Source organism: Cheilinus undulatus, linkage group 10 (genome assembly GCF_018320785.1).
Source record: "Cheilinus undulatus linkage group 10, ASM1832078v1, whole genome shotgun sequence".
Taxonomy (NCBI): Eukaryota; Metazoa; Chordata; class Actinopteri; order Labriformes; family Labridae; genus Cheilinus; species Cheilinus undulatus.
Window position 1 is genome coordinate 4255331 of NC_054874.1, and position 23718 is coordinate 4279048.

Consider the following 23718-nt stretch of genomic DNA (forward strand, 5'->3'; position numbering starts at 1 on the left):
GTATTAAATTATTCAAATCCTCTTTTCCCCTTCATAGCTGAGCCTGGGAACGAAAGTGAACGCGTCGAGTTCTCAAACCTGGTCCTGCTTTTCTGTGAGCTCATCCGTCACGACGTCTTTTCCCACAACATCTACATGTGCACGCTCATCTCCCGCGGTGATCTGGCGTCTGACTCCCACCTGCCGCGCCCGCGCTCCCCCAGCGATGAACCCTCCGATGAGTCAGAGCGAAAGGAGCAGGAGGCGGGCAGCAGCGGCAAGATGGAGGCATGTTGGAGCCAACTGTTGTGCTGTGTGATGAGTCATTTGTGCTCCAGCGTGATGTCAGTGATTAACCTGAGGTTGTTTGTTCAACAGGATACCGGCCTGTCAGAGTCCATGGAAATTGATCATAATTCCAGTGCTAATTTTGATGAGGTACACACAACATTCAATGCTTTATACATCCCTCCATGAAATAGGCTAGGAATATAGTCAACGTTTTGGTGAATTTCTTTCATCCTTAAATTATTTCTGCTCCTTTACAAAATCAGTAATCCCTCATTCATCCTTCTGAGTGTTATTTCAGTCCCTTTTTGCCTTGCAGATGTTCTCTCCTCCGATGCACTGCGAGTCTAAAGGGAGCCCGTCCCCTGAGAAGTCCGCTCCAGACCAGGACAACAAGACCGGCTGTAAGGACAAAGGCATGGATCCCGCCTTCCCTCAGCTGTATGAGCAACCTCGCCACATTCAGTATGCGACTCACTTCCCTATTCCTCAGGTAAGAGAAGGCACGGCTTGACATTTGAACAGAAATCACAGAAAAATGATGCTGGTGAGTCATTAGGAATCAGTAGAAGTTCTCCTAGAGCTTGATTTTCTATGTAGGGGGCATATGAAAGAAATTATTCAGCTCTCCATCGTTCACTCTTATTACAAAACAGTTACACTTAGATTTTTATCAGCAAACAGACCGCATAACATGTCTATTCACAGCTTCTTTATATGTGTGCAACCACAACCCAAATTTGACACTCCTGACTGTTTTCTGTGTCATTCTCCTGCATCAAATCTTCATCATAGCTGTGCTTTAGTGGCTTTATGCCAACATGAGAACCACTCAGTTGCTCTGCAGTACTCCACCAAAGCACAAGTGTAATTTCTATGCTTGTTAGGTCCATCTCTGTTTATATACAAGAAACCATGCCAACTGAAACCAAGCAAATTATGTTGGAGTTTCTAAATATTCAGCAGGAGTTGCTTTGCAGAAAAGAAACAAGAAACAACATTGGAGCACTTGGTCAGCCCCTGAGAGAAGTGAGTGAGGAAATGCACCAAAATGATGAGTGAATGCTGAAGTAGATTAGAAAAATTGGCAGTTATCTGCAGTTATTGATCTTATACCAGAGTACACACAATGACCCTTTATTTATCAAATGTGTGTACACCAAATATTTGGGTTTCTGCTCATTTACATGCACAAATTGGCATTTATTTATCCGAACATGAGCATACAATATGCTAAAATCCCATGCCAGTTCTGAGCTCATGTACATACGTTTTTAACTCTGTGTGGACTTGCTTTGCAGCATAAATCTGGTGGTGCTGGATCAGATATGACTTTTAGAGTTAAGGATCTCTTTTGTGCCTTTTCCATCATTTTAGGAGGAGAGTTCCAGCCACGAGTGCAACCAGCGGTTAGTGGTCCTGTACGGAGTGGGCAAACAGAGAGATGAGGCGCGACACACCATCAAGAAAATCACCAAAGACATCTTGAAGGTCCTCAACCGCAAAAGCACAGCAGAAACAGGTAACAGGGATCCTCTTTTTCTCATAGCCCTTTGCGTTAACAGGTGTTACATTACCTACTCCAGTTTATCTGCATGCAAACAACCATCTAGGATCACATATTGGTTTTATGTAAACTCTTTTCTTGTAAAATAATCTTACAGGATGTTGCCTTTTCTGGATGATTTCTCACAGCAGCACTTCCTCTGCAGAAAAATCTGTTTCACAGGAAAAAACAATGTTTTTCCAGACAGTAGTTAAGGAAGCTGAAGCTTAATCATGCTTGAATTTTGTAAAAGTTTGTTATATGCAGGGTGGTTTCTGTGGCCATTGTGCCTGTTATCCAGTTAATAACTCTTGCTCATTAAATACATTTCATTTGTATTCTCTTTCTTATGCCCTGAAGAGAACAAGCCTTTTTTCTTTCTTATCGACCCAAAGGGCATTGCATTGCTCAATTTTCCTTTCCACCCTATTTCTATGCTAATAGCTCTTATCTGTTCACAGCCTCTTTACCTCCCAATACATATGACCTTATTAAGGTGATTTGAGGTTTTCAAAGTTATAACGGCTTAGATTAGATGTTTTAGTGTCATCTTATCACACTCCTGTGAGATGATTGTGACCTTAAGCTCCAAATTGTGTTTATATTAAATGAAAGGTACCATTTTATTTCCTCCAAAGGGTCTATGTAGGAGTGTGTTTTGCACTGAAGCTTCAAATTGAAGGAGGAAATAAGATAACAGACCACTGGTTTAACTCGATTTCATGGTTGGTCTGTTTGGCAGGCTGGAAAGAATACAGCTGACCAGTTGTGAGTTGCTGCTCCCTCTCTTATTTTGCTTCCTCTTTCCCTCGTAAACAGGAGGAGAGGAAGGACAGAAGAGGAAGAGGAGTAAGCCGGAGGCCTTTCCCACCGCTGAAGACATCTTCTCTAAATTCCAGCACCTCTCCCACTTTGACCAGCACCAAGTCACCTCCCAGGTAAGACTAGGGCCCTGTTTACATTTCACATTAACAATGGGTTTTGCAGGCGCTGGTTGGGCTCACTTGGTAGAGCAGATGCCTATGTACAGAGACTGGAGTCCTCAATGCACAGGTTTCAGGATTGATTCTCAGTCTCTCCTTATTTCCTGTATCTCTTCAGCTTTCCTATCTGAATACAGGCAAAAAGCCCCTAAAAACAATGGGTTTGGATTAAATGGGCTGCTAAACAGTATGTCTTCAGTGACAACCTGATATTGGAGCTAACTTTCCTGCCCCTTGTACAAACAACAGCCCATACCTCAATTCTGTGTCCCTCTTACTGTGACGTGGTATCCTTGCAGGCTGTGTGCAGTGAAGCTGCTGGCAATAAGAATGAAGGTGGTGAAGAGCCTGAGAAGCAAGCAGTGCCTCTTTAACAGCTTTTCTCCCTCATTGTGCCATGCTTTTAATGAACACATTTTATTTAGCTAAGAAATCGTGTGGCTTATAGGCAAATTGAAATGACAAATCAAGACAACAAGTTATCGGGCAGTTGGGATGTGTTTGATCGGTGGTTCCCAACCTTTTTTCCTTTGAGGCCCCCCCCCTACTTGTAGGGGGGGGGGGCTCAAAGGAGGCTACTCATACAAGTAGCCTCGTAGCTACTTGTATGGGAACTGAAAAATGGCTCTTGTTGCTGAGATGAGACAATTAATCCAGATCTCTAAAAATACTCACTGTTCCCATCCCTCCATGCCAGGCTGGGCAGATACAAATGAAGCCATGCCTTTTGTGTTAGCAGAATACTGCAGGTTGCATCAGTTAATGGGGTTGTCTTGAAGCATGCCAGTATTCTTGTTTTGTCTACAACCAATCCACTCCAGACAAATTATCCAAGACTACCTCTGTATGCAGTCCGAGAGATTGGAAATCAAAACATTTCCAGTATGCGTTGAGGTGCATCCACACAAAGCAGTGAGGATAACTACTCTCTAGACAAATGCCCAAAAACGGTCAAAGTCCCATTTAATGAAGGGTGAGACTAAGATTGCTTATCTCTTATTTATCATGTTTTTCAGAGCATGTACAGGATTCCTGTGGATCCTTGAAAAGTCTCGCATAGTCTTAAATTTCACATTTCAGTTTTCAGTCCATGAAAATTCTTAAAAAGTCTGAGTTTTTTTTAACCAGTGAGAGGTCTTTAGATTTTGGAAGGCACTTTGACTAAGACATGTGCTTATCCAATCTTGTTCTCTGGCCAATTACACAAGTTTAAACCTCGTCCTTTCCAAGTTATTGCATAAATAATATATAGAATTCAGGATATTAAGTTTTGGATGTTTTAAATTCCCTGGCAGAAGATGGGGCTGGGCAGTTAATCGCAAATGAGATTAAATCCCAATATGGCATGCTGCAGTTTACAAATCGCAGACGCTACAATAATGCTTTGACTTGAAATATGTCAAAATACCAGTTTAATCCATTAATTTTTTGCAACAGCAGGGATTTTATGCACATTTTTGAAACATTCAAGCGTAATTTTTTATACAGTGGTTTAAAATAATTGCCCTTTTTGTGTTTTATGTATGCTTTTCTTAATTAAAACAAGTGGCATAAAAACAATAATGCCCCTTCAATAAATCAGTTGATATCAAATTTGCATTATAAGCAACAGTAATTGCAACTAAATGGATTTTTAAAAAAAATCATTCTGCGCTTGTTTATTTTATCTAATACTGAAGAAGCTTAGGGTTATTCAAGCATTCTGCTTGAATAAATGTAGGTTGTTATATAGAATGATTTATTGCTTGAATTTGTTGAAAAATACACAAGATAAGTATCTAAAATAATCACATATCAAATCGCAATTGCAAAACTGGGGGGAAAAAATCACACTAAGGTTATTTTTGCAAATTGTTCAGCTCTAGTAGAGGACCCCTGTGTGATTTTATCTGGCTCACTGTGGTATAACATAGTCTGTACTGTTGTAAAACACCAGTCCAGTTCTCTAACATGTAGGCTACCAGGTTGCCCACTTGGAGCCAACCTGTATTTGAACAGGTGTTCCCGACAAAAGCACTTTTTCTGCTTTTTGATAGTTAAATTTTCTAGAATCAGCTTAGTACACCTGCTAAAATGTGTTATGATAAATGTCAGTATACGGCTAATTGATAGAATAGGCATTAAATGTGCCTGGAATTATCAAATGTAGGGCATTTATGGCCGTGAAATTTATTTGCCTTATTCCATTTGACATTTCATAAACAGTTCTTTAATTTAGAAAATTCAGCTCTGGTCTGGTGTACCGAGAAATCTCATATGCCAGTTATATTTGACTGTTTACTGCACAAAAAGTGGTGTTATTTTTTCTTAGTTCAGGTTTTAAAAGGTCATATTTTATTTTAAAAAGCATGTATGAACCCTGATGTAGAAATCAGTTTATTGTTTGTGAATATAAGCACCTGAGGGGTCTCAGACATGATGTAAAAAAAGGCATATCAAAATAATAGACAAGCAGCAGTCTTATGCTATGACGGTCTTTACCTTTATATCAGTGCTGTGTATGATGGGACATATTCACAGTACTAAGTTTAAGAAAAGAGAGCATGCTGAGTAGAAAAACAAAATAATCATGCACACAGAAATCACAAAGATATTAATCACAAGATGTAAACATCCTCCAAACTCACTTGAGTCAGCCCTAACTTCTTCTCAGGGCCTGGAGGGAAAATTCCAGCAAAGTCTGGGTAAAATGTGTTTTTATGTGTTCATACATGTAGCTAACCTCAAAAATGTTGTTGAACCACATTGGGCATGTTGTTAAAGGGCTTGAGAATGAAGTTGATCTTTCATGCAATGCTGTCAATAATAACATCAAATACTTTTTCAAAAGCTTGGCCAACTGTGATTCCTCTTTGGTTGTTTTTGCATTGAATTGTGAAGTTCAAGCATCAAATTTCAGTGTCTGGGGGAAGTTCATGCAATGCCTAGGTTGAACGTAGACGCTCTACTGCTACTGAGTCTACTGTCTTAGCTGCAGCTCCATGTCAAAGATCAGACTGGCATTTGTATGCATGTTAGTGATGGTTTTGGTTGTTTGCGTGCAGGTTTCTAGAAATGTGCTGGAACAGATCACCAGCTTTGCCTTAGGGATGTCCTATCATCTGCCTCTGGTTCAGCACATTCAGTTCATCTTCGACCTCATGGAGTTCTCCCTCAACATTAGCGGCCTAATAGACTTTGCAATTCAGGTATGGTCACCTTCATCACTGTTCTATTTAACATGAATTAATCAAGATAAATCCCCTTTTTAAATCATTATTATTAGTAACAAGTCATTGATTTTTGTCTTGTAGCTGCTGAATGAGCTGAGTCTGGTGGAAGCCGAGCTGCTGCTGAAGTCATCCAGCCTGGTGGGTAGCTACACCACCAGCCTCTGTCTGTGTATCGTAGCCGTGCTGAGGAGGTACCACTCCTGTCTCATTCTCAATCCAGAGCAGACGGCGCAGGTTTTTGATGGGTAAGTCACTCTCAATCCTCTCGTGGTGCATTTCCACCAAACGATCAGATTGGTTCGTCTGGAGATTGAATGCAGGAGAGAACAGTATATGATGGCAAATTCATTGTTTGCATGTTACTCAAACTGACTGTCAATGATGAGTTCATTTACATTGTAGATGCCCAGAAGTGCTATTAACCTGTTTTTTAAACATCATTTTAGCACATTTGGATGCCATTATGATAGAATAAACACAAACAGCAATCCAAACAAACAAACAAAAAAAAACCTGACCAAAAAACGCAGTGTAGGGCAGTTTGGATACTGTTTTGGCTTAGCAAGTTTTAAAGTGGCCTTATTTTCCAATGGAAATACGTCAAACCCTGTCGTGCATAGAGCCTATTAAGGAGGTGAGTTAACTGGAAGCCCATTCGTTCCTATTAGGATCTGTGTGATACCTCTGTAAGCTTGTACAGCTTTTTTTTTTAAGCTCTCTGACTGCTAAAAGCACTTTTATATCACAGGTCACACCACACCTTTTCACTCCCTTCCCTCCACATTGATGTGTGTGTGTAAGATAATCCCATTCATAGACATCCATTCATATTTTATCAGTTGCATTATGTGCAAAGCAGTGAGTCCAAATTGTGTTTAAGTGTCTTGCTCAAGGCTAAATCAACATGTGACTGTAGTAGCTGGAACAAACCCACAACCTGTGGGATGACCTAATTTACCTGCTGAGCCTCAGTTGCACCACTGCAACCTTGCAAAGATGGATTGACCAGATTTTGTGTCTATCATCAGGCAGATCCATCTTGTAAAGCTCCAACTGAGAAGATTGTGCCGGGTCTGAGATTGGACCTGACCAATAAGCATCATTTGAGGAGAACGAGGCAGTAGCTAGTTTGAGTCGTTTTAGCTGATGGCAATGGCTGCAGCTGTCGATTAACTCTGATGTAGCAATGGTATGGTGGCAGTTCTATCAGAACTGGACCACATTTCTCTAAGAGATGTTTTCTCCTCTCCCGGCCTGCCTCGGTGTGGTTTTGGGATAGTTGTGGGTAGTGTTAATTGCACTTGTAAGCTGGTGTATATAATGGCTGCCGCTGGCTATTAACTCGGAGTGGGCTATGGTGGAAATTTTATTAGATCTGGACAGCATTTCTTCATTGAAGGAGGGGCAAAAAACACACTGAGCCTTTCTTGGCAAAGACGATGTTTTTGCACTTTTCTTGACTGACCTTGGTATGTGTTAGCTGGCTCCACTCTTCCAGTTGTTTGCCTGCAGAACTCAGCCCATGTTACTCAATGGAGCTCCATGTGCCTACCATCTCAATTTGTCTCTAATTTGCCTGTAATGAATGTGACAGACAACATGTTAGTCCAGTCACCTTCTGAGGATTTTTTTAGAGGTCCTTCCCTTCCCAGACTCTTGTGATTGAAGGTTTCCCTGATGTATGTTAAACATATCCATGCAATGCATACCTGCATGCCAGGCTATATTAGCTCTGATTTTGTCTTGGTAATTCCCAGAAAACCTATTCCAACCTACTAAATGGTGTAAAACTGATGAAAATATCCTCTTCCCATGGTTAAAGGTAGCTGTCATTGGATTTCTACCCTTCTGTAAAAAGTGCAATCCTCAAGGCATCATCTGTATATTTACAGATTTACAAGTCACATTTGTAAACGAGGGGTGAATGGTGGAGCAACACACACATGGCTAACTAAGTAAGGGTGCTGGTGTCTGGAAACACAAGCCACATCAGGGTTTATTGTACCAAACTGTACTGAACCAAAGACTGCAAAGTGGAATTACAGCTTATGTTTTTTTGCCAATTGGATTCCCTAAAAATGTCAGTCCTGCCCTTTTCGTCGCTTTAGCATGAGCTCTAGCTTGGGTCGTTGAGTTTGCAGTTGTGCAGAGGAAGACATAGGACCCCGAAAGGATGGTTGCAGGGTAGAGAAATAAGTTAGATTTTAATTATAGGAGTAAAGCTCTATTTTATTGTCACAGCTGGAGAAAGATTTGTAAGTTGTTCCCTCTCTGAGTTTTATTCTACTGTTATAATGAGATTTTTTCCTGTTATAGCCTGCTGACTTGGCACTTCCTGAGCGCCACACTATGGGCAGTTGTTTGTGTTGCTTTTAATTGAAGAATTTCAGCTGATTCTGCTGCAGTGGTTGAAAGTCATTTTGGATTAAAGCATTAGCTAAATGCCTCAAGTGTTGAGAGATAAGAAAAAGCTTAAAGATAGCTTCTATAAAGCCTCTAATTAAAAGAAGCATAATTGAATAGAAAGTAGTGCTCTTACAGTAAAGTACTGTTAAAGGGACGGATCAGCAGTTTGGGAAATATGCTTATTCACTTCTTCGCCAAGATGGGAAAATTGATTCACTCACATTTCTGTTGTGTGAAAATGAGCTTTTCTAGTGGTTAGGGGTTAAATGGATAAAACCTGTCCTTGTTCTGTTCAAGGTAACAAAAGCTGCCTTGAAGCATCTCTGGAAGTCTTCTCCAGACTTCTGCTTCCAGAGGTCATTGGCCATGACCATAAGCTCCAATAAAACAGCAAAATGGATATTTTTACGCTTGTATTTGAGATACCAGTTAATTAGTGAACTTATGAAGGGCTTTTATGATGAGTATGTTCCCTTTGGAGAGAGGAAGAATACTCATTTGCCCTTATATTTGGTCTTTAAGCCAAGGAGATTAAGTGTAAATTGACTTTAGCTGCATATGAAGTCTGAACTTCCACCTTTCCATCCAACTTTTAGAAGAAACTGTATAATCTTTTGTCATAATGTTCTGAAGTGTGAAACTAAATAAATGATGAGTCACGTGTATTACTATGTTTGCAGGTTGCGGATCGTAGTGAAATCAGGTGTGAACCCGGCAGACTGTTCCTCAGCTGAACGCTGTATCCTGGCATACCTGTACGACCTTTACACCTCCTGCAGTCACCTCAAGAATAAGTTTGGAGAGGTTTTTAGGTAAAAATCAACCATTGTTTATTTGAAAATAACTAATGTTTGGAAATTTCCTACTTAGCTTAGTCAAACCTTTTTTTTTGTTTTAGTCAAAGCTTATGATAAAAAGTGGATGTTAATATGGTACCAAATTAATTGGTATTTGTTGCTTATTTTTGGTGCTGGGTCTGTCAACTTGAAGCTAGACAGTGCTTATTATTGTTGCATAATGTAGAATTAAATGATATTTATGCCTTATCTTTATCTGCTTAAAAACAAACACAACATGACTATAAATTTGAATATCCTGTCTGATAGTGCTGGGTTATTATTTCTACTGAGCAGGAAGAAAAATGGAGCATCCTCCTGATAAATACCTTTATTGTTAATTTTTTTTTGTTTGTTTTGAGGCATTTTATAATAAGACTGAATTAAATGCTTACTGCAGCACAATCTCTGCTTGCTGTGCTTGTGCATGAATGCCAGCACATGCTTGGTCCAACTTGCTTCTTGTGTAATGTGTTTTTTAAACACCTGGCAGTATTAACATTTATTGCAGGACTTTTTTTGGAAGGTTTAATGGTATTAAAAAAATTGATACTGTCAATCTTTACTCATTAGCAAGGAAATATGTTTTTATAAGTGTCTGATCCATGCTTGGAAGAAATGTTTATATCTTTATGAACCAATACATGCTTGCATAGTTAGAATATTGTCAGTAATGCATTGTAAATCAACTTCCACCAGAGTACATATTACCAGCACTACCCTTAATGCTTTCCTTTTCCTTGTTTTCATTCAGTGAGTTCTGCTCCAGAGTGAAAAACTCCATCTACTGCAACATCGACCCCTCAGACTCCAACATGCTGTGGGATCCTGTCTTCATGATGGAGGCCATCGCCAACCCCTCGGCTAACAACTTCAACCACTCCATGGTGGGCAAGATCCTCAACGACAGCCCGGCCAACCGCTACAGCTTCGTCTGTAACGTGCTCATGGATGTGTGTGTGGACCATAGAGACCCTGAGAGGTGTGTGGCCTTTGTTATCATTATGTCCTACAGCTCATAGTCACTCTTTGTTGTGTCTTTCTGTCTGACTGTTTTCTCATATCATTACGTTCTTTCAGGGTAAACGATATCGGGATCCTGTGTGCAGAGCTGACGGCGTACTGTCGCTCCCTGAGTGCTGAGTGGCTTGGCATCCTCAAAGCTCTGTGCTGCTCTTCCAACAACGGCAACTGTGGATTTAATGATTTGCTGTGTAATGTCGATGTAAGTTGTGGTTTCATAACTTTGATGCTGGTTGTGTTGAGGATGTGAGGGGAATATTGTGAACCCTGGTGCTGGTAATTACTTCAGAAGCTGTGATTTTTGGTCAACCACATGGAAATGACTTCCTCAATATTGCTTTCTCTATCAACAAAGTCCACTGGCAGCAAAATGGGACACTCTTGCCATTTCTTTGTTGTTTTTCCTTCAACTCTTAAATGTTTTCTTGTAGTAAAAAATCTTAAAGCCTGTCAACTCAGCTGCTAGACCTGTTTCAAACCCTTAAGTTGTATAAATCCAGAATTAGTGGGACTTCTGTAGCAATTCCTTTTTTGTTGAGGGAGTAAGTGTTGCATCTTTTCTCTGAGAACGTACATAGACTTTTACCATCAGCTGCTGATAATTCAGATTTTGGGTTCTTTTTCAGTTAAAATGTTAAAAAATATGTCTATGCTTTTGCCACCTTTCGTTTATTTCTAATATAATTAAGAAAATCTTCAGTTCTTTAATTCCTGTAAATTTTCTCATCTTAAAGCAGCATTAAGCAGTTGATCTTTGTGCTCTTCTCCATCAGGTTAGCGATCTATCCTTCCACGATTCCTTGGCAACCTTCGTAGCCATTCTCATCGCTAGACAGTGCCTCCTCCTAGAAGACCTGGTTCGCTGTGTGGCCATTCCTTCTCTCCTCAATGCAGGTAAAGATGACTTAATCCCAAACATCATATGCATTACCAAAACAGGCTGTTCATAAATAATAAGACTGCTCTTATAAATTAAACCTCATGGTTTAAAATACTCCCCTTGTGCATCAACACACCACTGCATTCAGGCCTTCCACTGATCAAAATGGTAAAAGAACCTCTTTGGTTCTTTTCTTAACTTCTGACACAGACTCTCAACATGTCCCTCTGAGCACAGATTTGATCTTAGGAGAAAGGAAAAAGTCCCACAGTGCTAGATCAGGTGACTAAGGAGGGTGATCATCATTGTGACTTGTTTTTGGTCCAGAAACTGCTTGACTGAGTATGAGCTGGGATGTTGTCTTGATGAAGAATGGAGCCATTTTTTCACATTTGTGCTCTCTTTCTTCAGACTTTTTCCTCTCCGTTTTTCTAGAGGCTGTTTGTAATAGTGTTGAGTTACCACTGACCCCTCTAGAACCCACCCCTCCAAAGTTGTAACCCCAATGTCAAAGAAAACAGCCAACATGGCCTTGGATTTGGACTTGATTTGTCATGCTAAAGCCACCTTGTTTCACCTCATAAGTGAAGTCTCACTATTTAATACAGCGGTTCCCAAAGTGGGGTCAGGACCCCCAGGGGGGTTGCGAACAGTGAAGGGGGGTAGCAGGATGCTTTTCAATAAACAAATAGAAATTTAATATAATTTAAAATCATACATTTTATACATTATTGTAAAAAATATTGTAAAAATGAGTGCAACTTAAAATAAAAATGTAGTTATCAAGTGATATTTGTGCTTAAGTGTAAGTAGAAGTTTTAAAAATTACCTAAAATGCAGGTTTTGTACATGATGCTTTGTGCAACATCGTGTGCTTTATCCCCCTTAAGGGAAGATGGGGGTCCCTGATCTCTGATGCTGTTATTTTAGGGTCATGGGCTGAGAAGTTTGGGAACCCCTGATTTAATAAACATACCTGATATGTCCCTAAGCTATAAGCTACAGCTAGTTTTTAGCTATCTATGACGAATTACAATCATAAATCCATGATAGGATTTCTGCTCTTTTACTAACTACATCAGCTTTTTGCCCTATCCTTATCATAAATTATAAGTTTTGTGGACAATTTAGGGATTTAACTGAGTTCTTTTAAATGTTTAAGTACCCTTGGCTGGGAATCATTGCTTTTAACTAATGTTTAAACTTTCCACCTTCAGAAAACTTTCCCAACTCTTGACTTTTCTTCTTGTGATACAGCTTTATCAGGCATCCCTGTGCCAGCCTCCTCTCAAGCATCTATATGTATATTAATATCTCAGTCATTAGGCTTTCTGCTATGTGAGCAGTCCATTGTTTCCTGGCTTGTAGGAAGGAACACTGAGATGCATAATGCATGATTTCTATCAGAGGAAAGTAAATGCAGCGTGTTTGATCTGTTTCCATAAAGCCTTGGTGCGCTTTGTTCTCTGGTCATAGAAGTTCCTCTCTCCCCCCACTGTTAATCGTTATTTTCCTTCCAGCTTGCAGACAAAGCTCCATTCAGCTGTGCTGTTTGTTTGGTCTGGCTCATTTTATAATGTCCCCACACAAGCCAAATGCCAGCAGCTCTGGTTTGTTATAAATGCCTTGTTCTCACTCTACCGTCTGTGACGGCAGCTCTGTGAAAATTTCACTTCATGGTGATTGATGAGAGTGATATGGAGGGATAGGTTCAGACTTTTTAGTCTTGGATGTGGTACATGCTGCAGAGAATTTTATATTATGTTATGTGAAAATGTATGTCTATCTTTCAAAATGCATCTTCAGCTTGCAGTGAGCAGGACTCTGAGCCAGGAGCCAGACTCACCTGTAGGATTCTGCTGCACCTTTTCAAGACGCCACAGCGCAACCCGGTCCCTCAAGATGGAGTGAAGTCAGGTAGAAAACACAACCAGAAACCTCCTAATGTTAATTGATGATGTTCTAATCTAATCTTCAATATTATGACCCTGTATCCCCCTTCTGTTTTGACTTTGCAGATAAATCTCCAGTTGGTATTCGATCCTCTTGTGATCGCCATCTACTTGCAGCTTCTCAGAACAGTATAGTGGTTGGAGCAGTATTTGCTGTCCTCAAAGCTGTCTTTATGCTAGGTGAGTATCACTGCAAATTTAATAAGTTAGGGCTTAGCTGATTTATCTAACAGATTCTTTTCTAAGTGGTTAAAAAGTGACAAAAATTGGTTTTAAGTGGTAAAAATTAGTTAAAAGATGCAAAAATGCAACACATATGGGTTGGACAAGGAAAAAGTGGTAAAAATGGTGAAAAGCAGTTGGAAAGTGGCAAAAATTGGTTTAATGTGGAAACAAATGTTGCCAAATGGGTGGAAACAGTGATCAAAAGTTGCACAAATTAATAATTTGAACATCAGAACCCAATAATAGCTCGACACACTTTTCAGCTCCAAAATTAAGAAACTGTTGGCCATGATGCTAGCACCAATGCTGCTGATCCAACACGCTTGCATTGATATAATCAATAAATCACAACTGGGGAGGGCCCATTCACTGTCTTTTCAGGGGCCCAGACAATTCTGTAGGCAGGCCTGAGTGGGACAACGACCATAGTCTATTTAACTGTCTTAATGGAGCTATAACTATAAATTAGATCGACTTTATTATGCATGTACTAACTGGATCCTGATGTCAGAGATATATTTAACTATATTTATATTGTATGAACTTCTATATTTTTCTCTCTTTCATTTTTTTAGGTGATGCAGAGCTAAGAGGCTCAGGACTGTCACACCCTGCTGGCCTCGATGACATATCCGAGGGGCGCAATGTCTCCATAGAAACTGCCAGTTTGGATGTTTATGCCAAGTATGTTCTGAAGACGATCTGCCAGCAGGTAAGGGTATAAGATGACGCAAAAGCAATGAAATACACAGCTGAAGTTCAGCTATTCAGTATGAAATGGAGACAGTGAAAAAGAAAAGTACTGAGATGCCTCAGGTCTGAAATTAATCAGTTAAATGTTGAGAGTTGTATTAAACATTTTAAGCACCAGAGTCTTTTACCTTAAAACTACAGACTCAGAATTTGATATCCTGCTTTTCCGAGCTCCTCTAAAACAAAGACAAGCGTCAGATCTCACTCGCACTACGGAGATTTAAAGGACAGAAAGAGAGAGATGCTGGACATGTGACCTAAATTACTCTAAATTCAGAGCGTGTCTGCAGTTAAGTTTCGGAGAAATACCTACCCAGCTCCAGTCCTTCCACCAAGCGCTAGTCAAGCTTGTTTTGCAGAACTCATCAATGTCTGATTACAGCTTCAGGATCACTCAGGTGTTTGTCATTCCTCACTCTGTAACTCTTCTTCGTATTCCGTTTTGAAGGAATGGGTGGGGGAGCGCTGCCTGAAGTCTCTGTCTGAGGACAGCAGCGCCCTCCAGGACCCGGTGCTGGTAAACATTCAGGCCCAACGGCTACTGCAGCTTATCTGCTATCCACACCGCCAGCTGGACAGCGACGATGGTGACAACCCTCAGAGGCAGCGAATCAAACGCATCCTTCAGGTAGAGAAAGCATGGAAACATGAAAAATACTTTGATATACTTAAATCTATTTATCTGTGCCAGACTTTTTAGTTTCAGTAGTAGATCCAATGTAAATGAATTCTAAGAGCAAGTGTGTAAACCTTGTTATCTCTGATTCTCTTTTAAATGTAAATGTTTTTGTACAATCTGCTTTGTCGTCATATCTCTGATGTGTTACTGCTCTCTCCTGGCTGAACCAGGGACTGCTTTGCCAGTGTCAGAAACGATGCTTATTCTCAGCAGGCTTTTGATAAGAAAAAAATGCATAAAACAAAAAATGATTTCCCTTCACAGAACATGGACCAATGGACAATGAGACAGTCTTCCCTGGAGCTGCAGCTGATGATCAAACAGAGCACAAATAATGTGAGTTTCCTTTACATCTGCCTCTGTTGAGCATCACACTAGTTGTTTAGCATTTGTCACATTTAATCTGAATATTTCTTTACTTTACAACAGGAGCTCTACTCGCTCTTGGAGAACATAGCCAAAGCCACCATAGAGGTGTTTCAGAAATCAGCTGAGATGAACTCCAATAACCCCTCAGGAAATGGAGCAGCAGCTCAGGGCGGCTCCGCATCTAACAGTAACAGCGCCACCAGCAAGATCAAGCCAATTCTAAGGTGTGCATTTGTCTGTCTGCTTACTCCTTCATGTTTTTTTTGAAGAGGATTGTGCAAACATCCACATTATTCCTAGAATCAGAAGATAAACTGTGGTAGTATTTATCAGAGTCAACCTAACACCAGTTTTGCCAGATGGGAAAGGACAGATGTTGTCTTGGGCCATGTGCACCAAGGGGCATCGAGATGCAGTCATTATTGGTGGGCATCAAATATAAGGCATGTTTAGTTTCACGTTAAAGGTCTAGAATAACTTCAAATCAATCAATCATCAATCAACCTTTATTTATACTCGAGATATCATTGAAGGGCACCCTCGTTTACATTGATTTCGAGTCAATTACAGAAGAGCTTCAGAGAATACAAACCAATAGAAACAAAGGAGAGACTGACAAAAGGGCAATAAGATCATCAGACTGGTGATGATGAAAATGACTATAAAGGTCACACTTACATAAAACAATCACAGTCATAAAGTTGGAGGTTTAAAACAACATTTCTAAAGCACAAAAGGTAAAAGCAATAAGACTTAATATTTTGCATGTAAATAAGTGGCCAAGAGTGGAATAAAATGGCATGAAACGTAAGTTTGAACAAAAATGTCCCTGGTGTGAGCCTCTAGTCCCCACAGTAAGATCCAAGCCTCTCACAAGCCCCCATATGTTTTCATAGCAAGAAGATTATAGCTAGGTAGATCCTTAGAGACCCTGTAAAGTGAAATCCAAACTCTGTCTTAACACAGTAGATATGTTGGAATATGGTTGCTGTAAACATGTGAGAACACTGAGATCTACGTGTGTCTGAATGTTGGATTTAGACCATTAAAAAATGTTTTTCACCTCTTTCACGGTTGAGTATAATGTGCGCCGGGCAAATATGTGGGCTGGCTATGTGTGAAATGTTAAAATTGGGGCAAAAAAACAGATTTGCATACATAAATGTATTTTGAATGAAAGTTTCACCTGGCCTCAGGGCATGTTAAAATCTAAAGCTGTTGTGATTTTAGGTTATAATGCTCTTGTAAGAGCTCATGATTGATTAGGGTATGTCCTGTAGCTCTCTGCGGGGTGTCTGTAGGGTCTGTATTAAAGCTTTATGAATCAGTGTAGCCAAAATGAAGGCTTTTAAAAGGTATTGAAAAGTCTTAAATCTAAGACTGAGGTTGTCAATGTTGTTTTTTATTTCTATATTGATCCAAAGATGTTGTAGGCTAGTTTTTCTACCTCTGTATTTTCTATTTAGATTTACTCACACTTGAGATTTCTGCATTTACACCCACCCAGAATTATGGAAATAAATCAGACACCGTAATGCTTTAAAATCTGAATGAAAAGTATTATAAATACCCTGAAACTGGGTACTGTACCTTTTTTTCCTTAAAACTAGATATGTGTGGTTCTACTTTATAGTATAACTGGAGTGAAAAACTTGTAAATAGGATCTTCTAGATTGTGGCATAAAAACTTTTTGGCTGCTTACGATTTGGATTATACAATTAGAAATACTATTGGCATTTTTTTCTTCTTTGTTGTCACATTTTTACCTTATTATTTGCATAAATATATATATAAAAATATTAAATTTAATTCAGATTCTCTGTAGATGCCCTGTCTCTGGCTTTGGTAGCTGAAAGGAGATGCTTTATGGTTGTCTGTTTTTTTTGAAGAATGGGAAGGGCCTTGTATTCGTGTTTGCCTCCAAATCACTAAAACTGCCCCTGCCCAGCAGATAAATCAACTGGATCTTGGTAGACCAATTATCTTGAACACAGTTGCCTTCTAATTCTCTTATTTCATGTGATAAACAAACTAGCCACACCATAGAAATGTCGGATTTAAGGCATCTCTAAGGATCAAAGAATTGCATTGCATTAATGTTTTGGTCTGTGTTCCTTTTATCTGTCTTTTGGGATATTGACTTTAATTTTCTTTCGTTGTGCTGCAGCTCCTCAGAGCGGTCAGGTGTGTGGCTGGTGGCGCCGTTGATAGCTAAGCTGCCCACCACAGTTCAGGGCCATGTACTGAAGGCAGCTGGAGAGGAGCTGGAGAAAGGACAACACCTGGGTTCTTCCTCACGTAAAGAGCGAGACAGGCAAAAACAGAAAAGGTAAGCATCATACATGTCTTATATTATTTGTAGAATAGATTTAATTTTGCACTTTGCCGCTCACAGGCTGTGAAATATGCAAAAATTAATATATGAGCCATCTAAACATGTCTTTCTCGTTATCTTTCCCTCTCCTCTCAGTATGTCGTTGCTGAGCCAGCAGCCATTCTTGTCCTTGGTGCTGACTTGCCTGAAGGGACAGGATGAACAGAGGGAAGGCCTCCTCACCTCCCTGTACAGCCAAGTGCAGCAGATTGTTACTAACTGGAGGGAGGACCAGTACCAGGACGACTGCAAAGCAAAGCAAATGATGCATGAGGCTCTGAAACTACGACTCAATCTTGTAAGAACTCCAACAAAGGGGACAGCATCTCTGCTTTTATTACAGTTTTTAGAAGTTTTGGAAAAGTGAAGGAACAAGCTGTGCATGGTGAATTTAAGTTGAAGGCATCCACAGAAAACATGCACTTTTTTTTTTCATTTTTTGCAATATTTATGCTCTTCTGCCTCAGATCTGAAGCTAAAGATGTTGTGAGAATAACATTTTCTCTTTTCTTAACAAGGTGGGTGGCATGTTTGACACCGTGCAGCGCAGCACCCAGCAGACTACTGAGTGGGCTGTTCTTCTCCTCGACATCATCAGCAGCGGCACAGTGGACATGCAGTCCAATAAGTAAGTAAAGTGAAACACCCACAATCCTCCTAATTTGATTCTTTATTCTTTTCAGACATAAATAGACACCTGACTCTCTTCTTTGCCTCTCTCCAACAGCGAGCTCTTCACAACGGTGCTGGACATGTTGAGTGTGCTGATTAATGGCACGCTTGCTGCTGACATGTCCAGTATCTCTCAGGGCAGCATGGAGGAGAATAAAAGAGCGTACATGAACCTGGTTAAGAAGCTCAGGGTAAGAACAGAACATCTTTTCGATGTTTATATAACAGCAAAGCCCTTTTCAGGCTGGGCATAAGAGACGTGCATACTAGAATCTAGATGACAGAGGGCTTGCCTACTTTCTCCGTGATCAAAAAGTGCTGAAAAATAATAGAGAGCCATTATAACCTTTTTCTGCATTTAGGTATGTCCACATCAGTAGAATTTGTTTGCAGTCTGTTTCTTGACGATCCTGATAAAAGGCCACGAGCTGTAACGTGTCAGTCTAAGAAAGTTTTTCTCTAAACATCAGCTAGTAGTTAAGCTATTTCACATCACAACAGTACATCTCTGGTTTGTGCTTTTCAAAGTAAAAGCCCAGCTTAGCATTTCTTTGGAGAACCTTCCTTTATTTGCACAGAATGCTTTCATTCTGAAATTTTCCAGGCTTAGTTTGCCTATGCAATGAATCGAGACACTTGTAGGAAGATTTATTAAAGGTCACATATTTTACTCTTTTAAGACAAGTTTATATTGGTTTCAGAGGTCCCCAAAACAAAGTCAAGTTTGTTGTGGAAAAAATACTTCAGTATTGGATTTTTGCATGTCTAAAAAAAACCCCTCTGTTTTTAGCCCTGCTCAGAATGAGCTGTTTCTGCGTCTGTGGCTTTAAATATTATTGAGCTGTCTGACTCCGCCCCTCTCAGGAAATGGATGTGGCTCTCTTGATCAGGAGAGCAGGACGGAACTTCGTTCCAACTGGGGAGGGCCAGCCAAACCCAAGGGCAGGGCTGCTCCCCACATGACATCATGAGGGGAAATCTGAGAACGACTTGTTTCAGCACACATTTCTGAAAAGTGGAGAAAGATAGGGGAGGAGGGAATGGGTTGTTCTGATTCTTGGAGGGATTATAGACAGGCCAGGTGCACATATTTTTGTTAGAAAAGCCTGAACAAGTCATTTTTGCCTAATATGTGACCTTTAAGGTATGCATGCGATACACAGCACCCACCAGCGGCTGTAATGAAAGCTGTGACAGTGCGCATTGGAGCGGACATGTGCAGCAGTTGCACGCTGCAAAACTCACAGCCAGTCTGAAATTGTTGTATTGAATCTGGTTTGTAGTGCTTTAAAGTCTCAGATCATTTTTTCCTCGCTTTAGGGAAGTAAGAAAGGGGCAGAAAAGGCACCTGATGAAAAGATCATATCAGCAACAAAAAAAAAAAAAATCACAGTTTCAGTTTCAAATGAAACTGCACAAGATAGAGTCTCTCCTGCAAAAATAGTCAGTTAAGTAATAAATGTGTCAGACCACAGCAGTTATCAGGGCCATAAAAGAGAAGCATTACCCTGTCACTCATGTGCAAACAGATGAAAAATAACAGGTCAAGATTAATCATATCCTCTCATGTCTTTCTGAGCTGATAGCTCGTACGAGCAATTCTTCTGAATGACTGTTCTATGTAGAAGTAAAGCAGATAGTCTACATTTTTTTGCTGATCTCCTCCCTATGTCCGTTGTTTTTCCACAGAAAGAGCTTGGAGATCGGCAGTCTGAAAGTTTGGAAAAGGTTCGCCAGCTTCTGCCGCTGCCCAAGCAGACCCGTGATGTCATAACCTGTGAACCCCAGGGTTCGCTAATAGACACAAAGGGTAACAAGATCGCCGGATTTGAGAAGGAGGTATGGAAATTCATCACAGCTGTGTGTGACGTAGCATCAGTCTGCACTGTCACTTAAACCAGTATTAGCTTTGGCAGCTGTTTAAGATTTATTCAGTCTTAGGTTTAAATGTTTTTCAGTCATGTTTAACTTTAACTCTTCCTCTTTACATTTTAGTCTGGTTTTAATTGATGAAAATGCAAAAAAAGTCTGCTTTTAGTCATGCAATTGCCCATATATGTATAAAAAACAAATGGTATTTGAACTGATAAGAATTTATATAAATGTAAAAGACTTACATTAACGCACAATCAGTGTTTTAATTGATATAAGATTCACTATTGAAAACACTGATTTACCTTTTATGCATGGTGAAGAAACATGGATTGTGAATGTCCAACAGTCCAGCCTTGTTTTAATTTCCTTAATGAAAATTAGACTTACTGTACATCAGAGTTTTTATCACCAATTATCTATTTTTAGCTATTCTTAGTCTTGTCTTCTTCTTGGAATAAAGGAAGACCACACTTTTAGTCAGAGTTTTAGCCGACCAAATTAATACTAACTCAACCAGGATGAACCAGGATGTTCCTCATCACAAATCCATTAGATTAAAGGGTCAAGATTTCTTCATTGTCATTTTTTCTTATATGGGGACAATACAGAAGAATTGAAAAAAGGTCTCTCTCTCACCAACAACTAAAATAAAAATAATATAGAAGTAACAAAAAAAGGAATCAAGATAGTATTTTTTTTAAAATAGAGATCAGTAAAAATAAAGAAAAATGGAATTGTTCTTTGATTAAAAAAAGAAAAATGGAATTGTTCTATGATCAAAAAAAAAAGAGAAATGGAATTGTTCTATGATAAAAGTAAAGACAAATTCATGACATCCTGGACGGACTGATTGCCTCCATGACACATTGCATTTATACAGGAATTTATGCAAAAGGAGCCTTGACCAAGTACTGAGAGCATAAATGAACATAGTTTTACAGACGGTTAGCACCTCTGTATTATACATTTTGTTGTGCCTGGTGTTTAGTGATATTCTTTTAGTTTGAGATATTGGAATTAGGATTTTTGTGACCTGTAAGCTGTGATAATCAGCATAAATCAAAGAAAAAAATGCCATCATATTCTATTTTTTAGATGTAGTGGTATACTTTGAGACGTTGCTCTTTTTAAACAAAAAATGATAAACTTCTACAACACAATGTGTAATAGTAATACTAGTTAACATGCAGCCTGGCTATTAGTGGTCAAATTAATGAGCATGCAGCAGTATTGAATGTAGCTCGTGGTCTTTTTGCTACCTGCCTATGCTGATGCTATCACTGCCATCTTTCCCATCAGGGCCTTCAAGTATCAACCAAACAGAAGATTTCTCCCTGGGATGTCTTTGAGGGTCTCAAACACTCAGCCCCCCTCTCCTGGGGCTGGTTTGGTACGGTCAGAGTTGACCGCAAGGTTACCAAATTTGAGGAGCAGCAGCGTTTCCTGCTCTATCACACTCACCTGAAGCCCAAACCTCGTAGCTACTACCTGGAGCCGCTTCCTCTGCCCCCTGAGGAGGAGGAGCCCCTGACCCCTGTCTCCCAGGAACCAGAGAAGAAGATGATGGAGCCGGTGAAGCCAGAGAAGAGTGTGCCTGCTGTGCCCACTGACTCGAACAAGAAGAAACCCACGAAGAAGAAGAAAACTCAGGCAACAAAGACAGAGGTTAGTTAGTCATGGTTAACATTTTAGAATATTAGCACTTTAATGATGGCTGTTATCGCCACATCTTCTTTAAAATTAATAAATTCATCCTCTTTTTTTGTTAGCAGGACTATGTGAACCGTACTCCAGGTGGTGTGTCCTATGGGCCTAATATGGCCCCTGAGCTGATGCAGAACCACCCGTATGGCCGGCTATATGGCCAGCAAACTATGGGCATGTACACACAGAACCAGCCTCTACCTCCAGGTCAGCTAAGGCTCACTCTTACATTATTATTCTTTAACTAGCATCAAGAGCAGCTATTTAATTTTTGTTTCCCACAGGTGGTCCAGGTTTAGAACCTCCACATAGACCTACTCGAAACCCACAAATGAATAAAATGATGCCCCGACCCAGCTACCCAAACATGATGCCCGGTATGCCGGGAAATATGCCTGGTATGATGGGACTGGACAAGCAGTACCAGATGGGTTATAAGCCCCAGCCCAGCATGCCTCAGAGCCAGATACTGCGACATCAGCTACAGGTCAGACTGGTGAGTCAGTCCCCAAGCGTCCCCTTTCTGTCAGATAGAGTTCAGGAAAAGTAGGAGTTACTGAGTTGGAGCCCCTGTGACAATTGATTCTTTGATGAATGTAACCAAGACTGACCCAGTGTGGCCCACAGCCAAGAACCAGAAACTTCGGGGGGGCTGTGCGGGACCCTTTCTGCTCTCACCTTGTTAAAATTATATGTACAAGTATTTATAAAATGAAAATGAATCAGGATTAGAACTACAATGTACAAAGAGTGTATTGGTTCACCCTAAAAGCAAGAAAAAAAATCAAGAGGATCTCCTTATTTTCTAGCAACAAGGGTAACATTTTTGGGGAAAAAATATGAAATTTTGAGATTATAAAGTTGTATATTTTAATGAAAACAAACTCAGAATTTCAAATTTTAAATGGTAATAAATTTACAAGACAAAACTTGAAATTTCCAAGTTTAGAAGGTCATCAATGTTTACATTAGATACTCAAAAATTTCTGATTTTTAAAATCAGAAATATACAATAAGGAAAAGGCCAGCATTTTTGGTGGTGGTTCAGTTTTCGACTTAATAATCTAAAAAAATTCTAAGTTTTGGTTCATTTAAATTCCTGACTTAAAATTGATAAAAAACCTTTTTTGCTCCCGTAAACTAAAGACTTTAAAACTTGACAATTTTGAGTTTTTTCTAGAAAATGAACAAATCTTCTTTTTTTTATTATTTTTGAGACTGTTCCTAATCTGGAATCATAATAATGGCTAGTTCATACATAGATCTTTTTCAGGAACAGGTAGGTGTAAGTAGGTCTATTATGTTTGGATTTTTGTTATAAAAAACAATTAAAATTGATGTTTATTTTTTAAAAAGAGGTACTTGGGGGGGTCTAGCTATTCTTGGGTATGAACAGGGGGGCCCTTTGGAAAAAAGGTTGGGAACCACTGTTTTAGAACAATGTTATCATATTTAGCATTTATGAAGTGCACTAGGGCTGAACGATTTGTGAAAATAATCTAATTGCATTTTTTTTTAGCCCAGTATTGCGATTGCGATTTAATATGTGATTATTTCAGAAGTTCCTCATCTCATGTATTTTTAACAAAAACAAGCAATAATTCTGTATTATAACCGACACAATATTAAACTAGGGCTAAACAATTTTGAAAAAAATATCTTATTGTGATGATTTCAACTCACTTTGCAAATTGGAGAACCGTTGTATTAAAGGGAATGATCATTTTTATGTAATTGTCATATTAAATAGAAAAACATAGGCAAGGCAAGTGTATTTGTATAGCACATTTCAGCAACAAGGCGATTCAAAGTGCTTCACACAGGACATTAAAATACAATGACAAATGGAAAAAGAAAGAATAAAAAATGTTAAAAGACAAAAAATTTAAAAAGTGATTAAAAACAGCAAATAAAACCCACAAAAGATAAAAACAAAGATATGAAAGTAAAAGTTACAGTGC

The 23718-nt window shown here is 39.5% G+C and overlaps 1 protein-coding gene and 1 long non-coding RNA gene across 4 annotated transcripts in view; one reads left to right on the top strand and one right to left on the bottom strand.

Annotated features, from left to right (window-relative positions):
* Nucleotides 1-23718, top strand: part of med12 (mediator complex subunit 12) — a 46011-nt gene that overhangs the window by 17610 nt on the left and 4683 nt on the right. The window contains exons 13-37 of one of the 3 annotated variants that reach the window (XM_041797442.1): nt 38-267; nt 358-417; nt 587-760; nt 1645-1789; nt 2633-2751; nt 5841-5984; nt 6090-6253; nt 9095-9226; nt 10005-10232; nt 10331-10475; nt 11047-11167; nt 12960-13070; nt 13172-13285; nt 13906-14042; nt 14532-14711; nt 15027-15098; nt 15192-15355; nt 17300-17461; nt 17603-17804; nt 18025-18134; nt 18234-18369; nt 19868-20017; nt 21353-21718; nt 21823-21964; nt 22042-22253. In XM_041797442.1, coding sequence (XP_041653376.1) covers nt 38-267; nt 358-417; nt 587-760; nt 1645-1789; nt 2633-2751; nt 5841-5984; nt 6090-6253; nt 9095-9226; nt 10005-10232; nt 10331-10475; nt 11047-11167; nt 12960-13070; nt 13172-13285; nt 13906-14042; nt 14532-14711; nt 15027-15098; nt 15192-15355; nt 17300-17461; nt 17603-17804; nt 18025-18134; nt 18234-18369; nt 19868-20017; nt 21353-21718; nt 21823-21964; nt 22042-22253 — 3920 coding nt within the window. The remainder of the gene's footprint in view (nt 1-37; nt 268-357; nt 418-586; nt 761-1644; nt 1790-2632; nt 2752-5840; nt 5985-6089; nt 6254-9094; nt 9227-10004; nt 10233-10330; nt 10476-11046; nt 11168-12959; nt 13071-13171; nt 13286-13905; nt 14043-14531; nt 14712-15026; nt 15099-15191; nt 15356-17299; nt 17462-17602; nt 17805-18024; nt 18135-18233; nt 18370-19867; nt 20018-21352; nt 21719-21822; nt 21965-22041; nt 22254-23718) is intronic. The other 2 variants (XM_041797444.1, XM_041797443.1) reach the window with 2 other exon arrangements.
* LOC121516257 lies at nt 6176-14522 on the bottom strand. The gene is made up of 3 exons (XR_005992458.1): nt 14397-14522; nt 7474-7584; nt 6176-6311 (listed from the first exon to the last, which is right to left on the bottom strand). It is a non-coding gene; the product is annotated as an uncharacterized LOC121516257 (long non-coding RNA).